The sequence below is a fragment of the Myripristis murdjan genome, chromosome 2 (assembly GCF_902150065.1).
Source record: "Myripristis murdjan chromosome 2, fMyrMur1.1, whole genome shotgun sequence".
NCBI lineage: Eukaryota > Metazoa > Chordata > Actinopteri > Holocentriformes > Holocentridae > Myripristis > Myripristis murdjan.
Genome location: NC_043981.1, coordinates 14,902,027 through 14,916,115, shown reverse-complemented (window position 1 = coordinate 14,916,115; position 14,089 = coordinate 14,902,027). Strand labels below are relative to the sequence as shown.

The 14,089-nt window shown below is 41.3% G+C and overlaps 1 protein-coding gene across 1 annotated transcript; it reads right to left on the bottom strand.

Moving 5' to 3' along the window:
• Positions 1-261: 261 nt before the first annotated feature.
• en1b (engrailed homeobox 1b) lies at positions 262-6,066 on the bottom strand. The gene is made up of 2 exons (XM_030072055.1): positions 5,223-6,066; positions 262-1,023 (listed from the first exon to the last, which is right to left on the bottom strand). Exons 1-2 carry the CDS (start codon positions 5,764-5,766, stop codon positions 704-706), a joined length of 864 nt encoding a protein of 287 aa, XP_029927915.1. The 5' UTR covers positions 5,767-6,066; the 3' UTR covers positions 262-703.
• Between the last annotated feature and the right edge of the window lie 8,023 nt (positions 6,067-14,089).

Genomic DNA, 14,089 nt, shown 5'->3' with positions numbered 1-14,089 from the left:
TACAAATCTCGAATCAGTTATAGTGAATGTAAATTAGGATGCATTGCTGCTTAGTAATAAGTAGTTTATATGAATATTATATGTTTTAAACTTAATCCCGAACAGTGTAACAGAAAGCGACGACGGCTCAAACACCATCTGTAGGCCTTATCTGGTCTGTCGCAAGGAGAGAAAATAAATTTAGTCCAGCGCTCTAATGTTTTCTTTTTTTATTTCAGACTACATATCTCTGAACATATTAAAATCTTTGGCTTGGCTGAGTCTGTGAAATGATGTGTTGAAGAAAAATATGGCGCAAACATGGGGTGGGGGGGTGGGGGCGGACAGAGACCACAAAATCTAGAGCCAATTAGACACGTACTAAAAACAATGAGCGACATTATAATATAATATAAAGAAAAGATAAAAATCTCCAGCAAGTAGGGATCTTATGAGAGATAGCCTATGCATCCCTTACCTGAAATTAAATATATACAACATGATAACTGTGTGGCTATATAAACTTTAATAACGCTCGTTCATTTATATAATTGTGTCCATTATCCATATACTGTTGCCATAAAACAGAAATCTGTTCTTTTTAAATAGCGTGTTTCCCCCACTTCCAGTCCAAATGGTGTTTTGTGTAGTTGTTTTTTTGTTTGTTTGTTTTTAATCTCCAAAAGCTGGGAGAGGCAGGCGGCAGCCCCAAGTGTCCGGGCTCCTATTCACTGTCGTCCTTGTCTTCCTGCACGGTGGTGGTTGAATGGTTGTAAAGTCCTTGAGCCATGAGCTGCAGGGCCAGCCCGTTCTTGTAGCCGGTGGCCTTTTTAATTTTCGCCCGCTTATTCTGGAACCAGATTTTAATTTGGGACTCGTTCAGGTTGAGTTCCTGGGCCAGAGACTGTCTCCGCTGCTCCGTTATGTACCGGTTGGCCTGGAACTCCGTTTTCAGTCTCTGCAGCTGCTCGGCCGTGAACGCCGTCCTGGGCCGCTTGTCCTCCTTTTCGTTTTTCTTCTTTTTCAGTTTCCGTGTCCTCGGGCCTGGTGTGGAAACAACAATGACACGAACAAGTAAATGTCAGCGAGTACTACACTACTACACTGTACTACAGCAGCCATTCAAGCTCCTCAACACCACCAATAACTTTTGAACCCACTTGCATTGATTAAATTTTACCGAGGACAGATTAGGCTCTTTAGGGTCAGGATGATAAATTCACCAGATTATCTTCATGTTATAGCCTACAGATTATTTGGACAGTGTGGTGGCCATTTGAGGTTGCCACCCAGTTTTCATCGTGACACAGTGGCTGAGCTTATTTTATTTTAATAATTTATTTATTATGTAATTTCCAAATTAATTTATAGTTAAATTTGCTCGATCTTCACCCTCCATTGGAATAACACATAAATTAAAACCGAGCTATAGAGCAACAGGGCCTACAGCCCAAACTTCCTATATCTTATCCAGCTGACGCCCAAAGGCCTCCTCCCAAATGATCAGCCTCTCCAGCCTGCACACTGCCCTCATTCACAGCGCAGCCATTCAGTTTCTCATCCATGAATCCTCACTTTACATAAAAATGATCCCATAAAGCATAAAACAGACACCCTAGTGCCTACTAACTCACGGAACACAGTAGTTTGATGGAGTGTTAATAGTTATGAGCCTATTTCATCATGTGGTGAATGAAGAGAAGCCATGGATCACAGGCATTAATAATTAAATAATAGTAATAATAATATCTTTTTTTTTTTTTTTGACAGAGCAATAAAGTATCTAAACTCGGCTACATAACGACACGCGAGTAGACTGGTGATTAATTAATTTTTCAATAAGTGTTATGAAGGCACAGTTGTGTTTATAGACGATTCGCGAAAATGGAAAGTAACTCAGACCTGGCCTTTTTTTTTTCTTTCACAAAACCGATAATACTGGAGAAATAAAAATAAGACTAAAATAGAAGTCCACGGGATTCAGTTAGGTAGGTGGCAAGATGGGAGTTAAATTTTTATCTTGTACCTGAGGGCAATAGATAAAGCGGACGGACACATATCTAAAAATGAATAAATAAACAAACAAACAAAGACCAGGGGTATTCAGGACTAATGCTCCGCCTAAAGCTGCGTGGGTCGAATAATTAATCACACTGATCTAATAATATTAATTGAGCTGATGTAAGCAGGTTTGGAGGTTTTTGGTGTCAGATGCTATGTTGTTTATTGGATGGAGGAACTTTTTTGCCATGGGTTGAGATTTGTTTGTGTTAAGTGACGGCCATGTCCATATCAGGAGAGTCTGCTCTGAATAAAATAAAATAAAATCTTTATTTCCTTTAATACAGAACACTACTACATGACCTGTGATTGTATAGAGATAACTAGCATGTGGCCTGCTGCAGGCGTGACCCCCAATGCACAAACAAAAGTTCACTAGCAGAAATGCAATGGTAATTTATGCACGTGACTGCTGAGCGGAGCATCAGTATGAGTCGCCAACTTTCTGTTTGAATCCAGTATTACACTGCATTGCACGCAGCAACATAACTTGGACTGTGCAGTGCAAGCAGAGCTGAGTGAGATGAATCTTACGTTAAGCTAAAACTCATTTCACACAGGGACTGAGAGAAAGAATAACCTAAATAGGGCTTTCACATTGTGTCATACATTTGGTGATTTAAAATTTTTTTAAAAAAGGAGGCTGGTGGATTTGGCCTTCATCTCCCTCAACATACCACACTATCAAGTTACCACGAAACACAGTAATAAAAACACCAAGACACCATAAGAGGGCATACTACTGTACCACAAGCTGACGACGCAAAATAACCACCAATATGAACAGGAATTAATTACATTTTCAGAGAAGTGTTAATGTATTTTTTCGTCAGAATAAACCATTTGATAAATCTTATATTCATATATTGATATCGGAGTATAAACTCTATAGTCCACCCATAAAAAGCAGGGTGAACCGAGGTTTGTGAGGTTCTGTTGAGGCTTAAAATTCACACACAGTGAACATCCCAGCACTCCTTACTGCTGGCTGCTTTTAGTGTTAACCCAAGCGTCTAAAATCACTAAATGTTATGCAAATGTGTAGGAACGGATTAGGACTTCTTTTTCTTTTTTCCCCCTGCAGTTATTACTTGCATAACAATTCCAGAAATGCATTCTCGTGTAGCTGTAAATAACAAGCTTATTCACTCTTTCGAGCCGTCTAATTTTGTCTCAGGACAATTGAACACATCATGGCTTCTCTGGACCAATTTACTGTTACCACAATCACAGAAGCAGGCGGGATAATTGAAGTCAACGCAGGGTTTTTTTTTAATGAAAGAATGACGCAAAGTTGGAAAAACACCTCGGGGCTTTAACGGGTGAAAAAACTATATTCTTCTTTTCTAAAAATTAATTACTGTAACAATTAATGTAAAAATATTGATAAAACCGACCAATTACAATGGCTGAGATGCTGCTGGTCCAACCCATTAGTCCACCAGCTTTCATAAGCAACTCTATTGACTGTGAGGAGCAAACTAGTTTGACCTAAACACTCCAAAAACAAATACTCAAAACAAGAATGCTTAAATAAATTGAATGTAAACCGTGGATTTCTCTATAATCTCAGCCTATCACAATAAAAATGACTGTTATTATCGCTCCTCCAACACTTAAACGAAAAATATCTCCTTATGCTATTCCTGTTGTGACTTGAAAGTGTGTCTGTGGTAGTCAGTAATCGATTTACTATTTGATAGCCTTTTTATCTCATTTACCACTGTGATATTTCTATAATACCCCTGCATTGACTTGTTTTTTTATTGTCATATTTTCTATAGCTTATTCTGCTGAAAGTCAAATGATTTGAATTTGGTGCACAAAGACAACCGCTGGGATTTTGACTGTGTAATATTGTTATAATATTGTTGTAACAAACTGGAGGCTGATGTTAACTATTTCTCCAATGGCGAGGAGAAACAAAGGAAGTCTGATTCTGCGGACGAGGTAAGCCCTGTCATTCAATAAAATGGCTCTTTTTGTCTTTTCTGATGTTTTCGAGGAAAAAATATGTAGGGCCTGCGTTCCCACGGGGCGCTGAAAACGATGGAGGCCTAAAAATTACATTTATTACAGATACTGGCACGGCAAGCGCATTATGCAATAGTATGATACCAGCGATTCCCTTTATTCTCACTAAATTCATGCATAAGGTTAATATAAGATAATATACGTTGCAGACGCCTGAATATAAGAGGTACACTACATAATAACTCGTGAAACATGCGCTTTGTTTATGTACAGGCCTCTCTCCTCTCTCTCTCTGCATGTGTGTGTGTGTGTGTGTGTGTGTGTGTGTGTGTATGTGTGTGGAGGGGTAATTGCATGTTTCATGTTAGCCTTTGGCTGCACTGCTATACTTTCCCTTATAATTATGAATAATCTAATGAATATATGGCTGCACACAGTGTGTGCGGGGGGGGGGAAATTTTCACTGTAACATTTCCATAAAATTCATATGGTGTGTGTGTGTGGGACTCAGTAGCCAGTTTACGGTGACCTTACCCTGCATTATGGCATTTTTATAGCCATCGTAATATTACTCATGAGGACTTATAGCTTTATGGCTTTGCTGTGACATTTGTATAATAGCCTGTAAAATTAGTTTTATTTATCCATTAATTCATTAGTCAATTAATTTATTTTTAAAGACAGCGCCTGTCCTTTGTTTTGATTGGCTGAGCCGCGCTCGAAGCTCTGATGATTGCACACCTGTGACCGCATCACGGCAAATTTAAATATTAATGCGCCAACCCAACCAAGGAAAAAAAAAAAAAAAAAAAAATCACTATTCAAAGCTTGCCGATATTTATGTGGCTTCAAAACGTTATATTAGTTACTATACAGTTTACTGCTCGATAAGGAAAAAGTAATTTAAAAAAATGAAAATAGAAATAGGTTTCTTGTCTTCTTATCATGACAGTGTCCTAACTGCTACATTGTAAAAGACGTCATCCGGTTTACAATGTTTTTTTTTTTTTTTTCTTTTTCTTTTTCTTTTTTTTTTTTTAAGCAGTTACTGAAAAATGTAACTAGCCCGTAGTGGACTAGCTCACCAAATAGGCTGTATTATAGCCTGTTATATTAGGCTGTAAGGCTGTAAACAATGTCTCCTAACAACAGCAAACACACCTTCAAAAATCCCATGCAGTCTAATTCTGGGACTATTAGCGCCTTACCAGATGAGGGCCGGTCCGAGTACCGTGTACAGTAAACCCAAGCGGGCCATAACAGCGGCTGGGTTTCCTTGGCAGGCGTCGGAGAGCCTCCATTGCTGCCGCTCATAACCATAATTGACGAGGGGCTGTCTGCGTATCTGGCAGTCCCGTTGCCCGCCGGCTCGCCTTGTTTCGACGAGTTCTGCTTGGACGAAGGCGAGGAAGACGTCGACGACGAGGAGGAGGAAGAGGGCGAGGAGGAAGAGGTGCTGTCGCTGCTGCAGTTGGAGTCCAGGCAGAGGCTGCCGGCGTGGGGCGGCCTCGCCACCAGCGGGTTGACGTTCTCCCTGCCGGGCGTCTGGCCCCTCTCTCGGCAGCCCGCCTCCTTTTTGCAGCCGAAGTCCGGCCGGAGGATGTTATCGATGAAAAAGTTCGTGGTTCTGTGGCCCTGCTGAGCCGCCTGATGGGGCAAAATCATCGGAGGAGACGGGAGGTTCGGCGACAGGGACATGCTCTCCTCCTCGGTCGAGTCCCGGCCGCTGTTCGGGTCCTTTTGCTCTTCCATGGTACGACGAAATTTCCTCCACCAAACCAAAACTCCACTTGTTGCTCGCTCTCCCGCCCCCCTCCGGTATCCAAAATCAGACGGACCGCATGTAAAAACAAGCCTCTTCGCTACGCGATAAAACGAAAGGTGTGACAAATACCTGCGTTAGTTTGAAATATCACCTACACCGTCGACATGTCGTCTCCTAATAGCCGTCCAACACCTGGCGCAAGCGAGCTCCACGTTACCGGTGTCCCTGCCTCTCCACGACGCACCATAATGTGTGTGTGTGCGCTCTTTCTAAACTCTCCTAAAACCGTTATCTCCTCTCGCCCTGACTTGTTTTTTTTTTTTTTTTTTTTTTTTTCTTTGCCCAGTCTTACACCCAACCGGATGCACGTGTGCGCGTACACACGTGCGGCGGGCCAATCGGGAGCGGGAACCATCCCTGTCACATGTGACAAGGTCCAATCAGGGCGCAGACACGGGCGCGCACACGCACATACGTAGTGGATGGGGTTTTCTACGCTGCGGGCGCGGAGCTGCACGAAAACAACAGCGGCGTATAGGCAATAGAATAGAATAAACGCTGCACACAATAATAGAATACGTGATGGCATTTGCGTGCGTTTTACATTTAAATACGCATCCATACGTCTTGTGCAATGGTTTCTAGACTATTTTTTCCTTCTGCACAACATTATAAGAGGTCATAATGTGGTGGCCACCTCATAAGAGTTGTAGTTTTGTCCATTTAACCAATATCCGCCTGCATGACCGGGCCTCTCAGCGTAATGTAGACATCTTTCAGAGGCTTGACTCGTCATAGCGTTAAAACATCCTGCGGCTTATGCCTCACATGCCTCTTGGACTGTTTGTTGGCATGCAGGGGCAGCTCGGGGAGGATGGTTGATAATTAGACAAAAATAATAAAATAAACTACATGAAACGTTGCCAAGAAAGACAGAAAAGAAGTGAGGCACCCAGGCCTGCTCCTCCAAAATCTCAATCCCCAAAGATAGGAAAATCCCAAATATTTGATAACCCCCATGCAACCCGACCCAGTTTTCTTTATTCTGATTTACAAGCGCATCTCATGGCCTGGATGAAGCGTCTGTTGTGCCACTGGGTTAGAGTGGAATCTTTCAACGCCCTCGCAACATTTTACACTCGCATGAACAGAAAACGTCAGGGAGCAAAATGAAGTTTATCTTTGGCCAACAAAGGCTAATCAGACACACTCAATTATAATAAGATAGATAATAATCAGTATTTTAAAATCTTTTTATGATATCCGCACACTGATAATTACACTGACAGCAAGCCCTAATTGGTGATTTGAAAGAATATTATTAATAATTAGAATAATAACGCTGTGGATGTGCGGACGGGTTGATGCTGAAACACACGTGCATTGAAATCTTTATCCCAAAGGCCGGAGTGGGAAGCCATGGCTACTTAATTAAATTCCAATTAGGACAGTATCAATATGCTGTTAAGCCGAGGCGCCTTTGTGGGTAAATGAGCACTCAGTCTGCTCTTATCTGGCCCCGCAAAGAGGCTCCTTGAGAGGGGCTGCAAAAGATAATTTATAGCTTTTAATTAGTCTTCATTCCGCCCGATCAGCCTGGTGTTCATCACGGGGAGAGGGGTGAATAAAACCCGAGTCAAAAGCGCTGTCACCGGGCCCTGGCAGGGCCCTTAATCAAAGTGAAGCAGGGGCCGCGGTACAAGCCACGTAATTTCCAAGGTGCTGATAAAGCTCGTTGAATAATAGCGGAGGCCCTCGGAGACACCATTTACAGAAATGACTTTATTGACGGCTTAACGTTGGTAATTCATTTTACCTTTCATGTATTGGGACCCGGATTTGTCGCCGTAATAGGATGATAAATGCACTGACGGATTGCAGCCCTCGTTTTATTGAGTAGCCTATATAGGTGCCTGCCTGGGCTTCAGCAGGTGTGTACGCACGCACGCACACGCACACACGCACACGCACACACACAGACACACACACAGACACACAGACACACACACACACACACACACACACACACACACACTAAACTACACTCCCACTTATTGAAAAGTTGATGCTCTGCTGTCTGAGTAAAATCATGACAGCGTGTTGAGGCTCCATACCTGAGTTGGGAAATTCAAGTTTTCACGTTTTTGTGTTTTTTTTTTCTCCCCACACTGTGGGCATGTTAAAAAGGTGGATTACGTGCAATAATGTGAGCAGAAAACATATGAAATGAAGGCCACTGCAATAGTTAGATTTGCAAACACTTGCCCCACACTAAGAATATTGTTTATTCATTTCACTTTTTATTTAATTGTCTTTTTTCTTCCTTATATGGTCGAGTAATTTCCTTTAACACCTTCAGTTTGGTTCTGCTCCACTGTCCTTATCCCAGATTTGTATCGTCCACATTGCTTGAATATGTTGGCCGCCTCTCCAGACCAAATTACAGGCCTGCGAAAAAAAATTACAGCCTGTATTTTACAGATATGGTGAGGACCGCGTTCAAAATAGGCAGTCGGACAAGCTCCTGTGCGACCACCAGGTTGCTTCACATTATCTAGGGGAATGTTTTGGAGGACAAACTTGCCCCCGGAGTTTTTGGATAGCGACCTGAATTCATACAGAAACTCCTCTAACGAAAAATCTTTTTAATACTCCAGGAATTTAGGTGCGATGCATCGTAATGACTTAAGTGTAGAGCTGCTTTATTGTATTTTTTCCCCTCATGGTTTCACCTTATTATTCCTAGACTGTCTCGCCGGCTCTTTATTACATTTGTAATATTTTTCTAACGGCGTTACTTCTGTTTTTCTGTTAATAAAATAATAAATAAATGAATAAATGTGTCATCCAGTGAGCAGGCCCTACATGAGGTTTACAGTGTCAGTGTCAAATACACTGCACAATCAAACTAGAATTTACTGTAAGAGATCAGAGGCAACTAAAGTCTTATTTTTTTTTTACTTTCGTCCTTGTAATATCTTTTTCCCTATCTAGACGCCAAAAATGACGAAAAAACAACAATGTAGGACATTTTTGGCATAGGCTATTTATTTTCAAATCTTTAACTCTATGATGGAGTTCAATTAATTTCGTTTTCTTAGGAGTGGACAAATGTTAGAGGTGGGTTTCATTTTCTCTCTTACTGTAAACTGATGATGAAATATTATGTTAAATTAATGTTGTGTTTTTTTTTTTATTTTATTTTATTTTATTTTTTTATTTTATTTTACAGGCATAAAGTGCGAGAGTCACCAAGCCCAGAAAATTATTAAACCATTAATATGTACGATAATTCTCTTTTTTTGCATTGTCTATGCATCAGTTTTGATAATAAATGTACTCACAATCCTCACTCACTCAGATGTAACAGATATTTATTTATTTATTTATTTTATTGAGAGGGAGGAAGGGCAGTAGACTCCCTGAAGTTCATTTTTTTGTGGTTCATATTTACATACGGTGTCTAGAGGGGAAAAAAGAAAAGGAAAAAAAAGATACAGGACCTCTCTCTGTATTTTGGAGCATGTAGTCACTTTTTCTATCCCTTTCCCCTGTTGCTTTAGGCGCATCCAGCTTGTTTGTGCAAAATATAAAAATAAAAAAAATACAAAAACACGAACAGCAGCAACAACAACAACAACAATAATAAAAATCTCCTCCCGCTTGATAAAAAGCCATATCTCACTATGGTATGGCAGCCTACTGTGCAATAATCCAAAGGCTACTGTGGCACAAAGTTGCTTTCGGTGGGTTCCGTCTCCTCTGTGCGCTGCTGTAATGTTGTGCTGTCACCTAGTGGAGAAAGAAGAAAAAGGGAAAACGGGTCTGGAAAATACCATTCAGATTATATGGGCTACTCCTCTCTGGAAACCCTGGAGTGAACAAGCAAACGTAGAATTTGGGCGACATCTAGTGGCTCTTATGTGTAAATGGCTAATTTGGTTTTTGGTCAGTGTTTCTATTTAAAAAGTTCAGTCAGCGTCATATTTATAATTTACACAGGTTTCAGTTCCTAGGCCACCATATATAGCATAGAATAATTTTAGAAATCTAAAAATATAATAAATTGATGGATAGTATATCCTGTAACCTTTCTCAAAATCTAAGTAAATATGTATATTTATGCATTCTGGGCAAACACGCGTGTTTTAAAATATCACGAGACATATTTAGATAATGTCCATGTAAAATGAGTCTTCGCCAAATATTAAATGCATACCGTGTACATCTATGTAAACCACATGTGACAGTGTAAGTGTGTTATGATTATGAGTTATTATTGCTTCTATAAATGGGGGCAAAAAGCCAAATTATAAGGTAAGGGCGAAATATATATGTTATTAAACGTATGCAAATACATACATGTGTGTTTTGCATATGGGTTGGCCCAATGTCAGTCTTGCAGTGCTGCATTTGTCCACTAGGTGTCAGAGTAAAGCAAGGTACAAACAATTTGGTGAGTGCTGACCCGCATGGAGACAGGAGGGACGCAAAAAGAGGGAACGGAGGAGGCATAACAGGGTATAAATACTGTTAACGATGAGTTGTGACATGTATACAAGAAGAATAAACTTTAAATGCCTGCGTTACGGGAAAAATGTTGATAAGAGTAGCTACATAAAACATATATTGACCCTGCATGGAAATTTGTCTTTTACGTCGAAAACCCAGCGCCATGAAACATCTCAAAAACTGTGTAAAGATGACCATCCTGTGTGGAAAGGCGATGCGGTGGCGTTTCGAGACCTACGCCGAAATTTTCTGCCCATCATTTTCACTGCAATGCGACTGGAATAAAGTCTGTTCGACAACTCTGTACAGAGTTAGCAACTTTGGTGTCCAGTACCAGTTTTAAAGCCTCGACATAATAGAGTTTTTATAGCGCGTCCGCCGAACTTCATTGACGGTTAGCGCATATTTTATTGAACAGGCCGTATCTCTGGATCTGCATCAGCTAAAAACACCAAATAAAAAATATTGTGTTCAGAAGAATGTGATGAAACATTCGGCATATGGTTCATTCACAGAAAATGCATATGTAAAGTCATCCAATCAGCCATGCTCAGATTTGATCATAACATCTGTTGGTGCACATATGATATACAGTGACAGTCGCCCAAATTAATGTCTCATCCATAAATAATTAAAAAGCGTAATTGTTTCAAAAAGCAATACCTTCATTGTTAGCATTTCCTGCTGCACTTCCTGTACCACTGTGGCATTTAAACCAAATGTGGAATGGAATTAATTTTTTTTAACACAACTGACAGTGTTATTCAACTTTAAATCCACGATCCCTCCACTTTCTGCTGTAAGTGCACTCAAACATTGATATGCAGAGGACACACGGAGGAGATGTTTGCATACTAAACGGTGATTATCATTCACTGGGTGCTCTCTCTCTCTCTCTCCCTCTCTTTCTCTCTGTCTCTCACCCCTCAGGTCCAGGTTCCCTCCAGTAATAATACATGAAGGGTTCTTCTCCCTCATCCATTAATCAGAAGGGAGCCGAGGTAAAGCAGGGCTGATCTTTGGCCCCGGCACACACCCACATCTATAATTAATAATTGAATGGATATTAATGCGGATAAATAATTTAGCTTCAGGGGGTCTCTTTAGCGTCCTAATAAGAACTGAGGGACTGATGGCTCTTTATTTTTATTACCTCTTGCTGAGAAGTTAGTCAGTGTGTAGATAGATGATGATACATGGGCCAAGTCTGGAAATCAATGCTGAAAAAATTGCCTGTCTGCGTCGCTACAAGTTACTGCTGTTTGACAGAATTATGGACTGATTTTTTTTTTCTTTTCTTCTCGCTTTTGGGAATTTGAACCCACACCTCTCCATTCGCACATCTATTTTGTATTCTCGAGGCAGCGAGCGTCCTGAAATTCAGACTGTAGCAATGTATGTTTCTGTTTATGTGCAGCAATTTTCTTGTCAGGAACATGGTTTCGGTCTTCTGTCTTCTTCTGTCACTCAGTATAAGGTTCCTTCCATGGCAGAGGGACAGAGAGAGGGAGTAAGGAAAAGAAAATTGCACTGATGCCACTGAAATCAAGGCATTCAAAACACAATTAAAGAGCAAAAAGCGGCCTGCGCACCAGTCAGCTGGGGTATCAAGCCTCAAAAAAAAGACGTTAACGAGCTGTCTTTGCCCTCACTTTTCATTTTGCTGAACACTTTTCCCATGATGCCAAATTAGAAGACTCTTTCTTTTTTTTTTTCTCGCCATTTCAGCCTCTACATGAGAAACAGGGAGGGGGGAAAAAAGAAAGAAAGCGAGGGAGACAGTGAGTGACAAGAGTGAATTCATGATGTCAATACAGATAGACCAAAACATGTCTTTATGATATCCGTTTATGCAAGCTTTTACAGCATTTATTTACATTTTGAAGCGGTGTCATAATCACTAATATGAGAGTTGAGGCTGTTTCCTCTCATAAAATGTTGTTTCTGCTTTGTGTCTCATTAACAGCTCATGTAGGTGGGCTGGGCGTGTGTGTGTGTGTGTGCGAGCTTGTGCTTCCATGCGTGTCCATGTATGTATGCACAACTGGGGGTCTGCCAGTGTGTGTGTGTGTGTGTGTGTGTGTGTGTGAGGGGTCCTCATCTGTGATGCTGCCTGGGGTCCCTCTAACCTTTCAGTGGACTCTCAGAGGATCGTCTCTCTCATCTCACATCCACAGCCTGTCACTGTCAGCGGCAGAGACGGGACAGAGATGACAGATACAGTCCTCACTGGCTTTGTTACAGCAGAAGCTGTCGGGTTTTAAATGGCTTATTTCCTTAACCTGTGCTCCCCTATACTGGGAAATGACAGGTTGCATGTCACGGGATAACAGAGGCCCCAAGCTTTTGAAAACAAATAGGTGCTAAGTTGGTGAAATGTGCGGCGGCTCAGTGGCGGATTGGAGATTGTAGACGCCAACATCATTTATACAGCTAGAAATGAGCTATGGAGGAATCATAATAATAAACAAATTCACATGACTCAGTGCAAACATGAATGGTTTGTCAGTTTAAACTCATAAATTGTGATTTTGCAAATTACTGCCCCGTCCTCGGATTTTGTTACTGCTTCAAACTCTTGATTTTCCCTTAAATTTTCCCTGAAGTCATTTCATGTCTTGATATTGTGTCATATTGTGTACTTGACTGCAGCAATACATCAAAAAGAAAATATATACATGTCTTGTGCATCATTTTATACACATCTCCCGGGAATTAAGCACATATTTGGGATCTTTGGAAACCTTGGGATCTCCACTAGAATTTAAAATAAAGTTCTTAAGACAACAAACCCACCTTGCGCCTCTCTTTCTAGACTGAAAATTGTCTGGTTATCATTATGCAGTAAAAATATGTTGAAGGGACAAGATTCGATTGAGCAGTTGCTGCGGCTCGTGTAAAAGCATTTCTCTTTGTCGGGATTTGGAATTTTTTTCTTTTGGGATTTCCTCCTCTTCATCAAGCAGAACTTTACAGGCGTTTCATTCCAGCGGCAAATAGGAGTGGCAGCCCGGTGTGAGAAGGATGATTTGGACCACAAAAAAGACCATTCGATGGTGTACGGGATGGATGGAGGAGCCATTATGGAGGCTCTAAAACTGCTGCCTGTCATCGAGAGCCGGAGCAGGCGGCAGAATCTGAACGATTATCTGTCAGACACAAATGATGACAATATGAACGTCTGAGCAGGAGATGAGAGTGAGGGAGCTGGATGGAGGACCAGGGGGTGAGCAAAGGAGTGTGTGGTGTGTGTGTGTGTGTGTGTGTGTGTGATCGATCACCGTGTAGTCCCTTTTAGCCTCTCATTATGCCCAGGCTGCCAGAACAGGACAGAGATGAGTTTCTGACAGTTGTCCGGCTAAAATGACCACTTCCCTGCCTGCAAATCATCTCTGTGCGTGTGCGTGTGTGTGTGTGTGTGTGTGTGTGTGTGTGTGTGTGTGTGTGTGTGTGTGCACGCGTGTCAGTGCCAGGTCATATCCTCAGCCACGAATGACCTCGCATTCATTATTATTCACATATTGGAATTGCATGGCCAGGAATAGTGCCGTGTTCAGTCATCACAGCGTCTGTCGTCTCACGGGCTGTCATAGATCAGCCGCCCCGTCCAGTCCAGTAAAACCTGCTTTATTTTAGAATCCACGGCGTCTAGACACAGTGTAAATGTCTACGCTTACACCAGTAGCAATGACTTTGTTGCATACATATGGAAGTTTAGGTGGGAAAGATTCTCTTCCATACGATTTGCAAGTGTTCAAATGTCATTCTTCAAGTCTACATCAAATTATATTGCTGTTA

Excerpts from the sequence above, each read along its gene's own strand:
- en1b (XM_030072055.1), bottom strand. The coding sequence starts at position 5,766 with ATGGAAGAGCAAAAGGACCCGAACAGCGGCCGGGACTCGACCGAGGAG. Across the intron at positions 1,024-5,222 it reads CTCGGACCGGCCCTCATCTG|GCCCGAGGACACGGAAACTG; the intron begins GTAAGGCGCTAA and ends TTTCCACACCAG.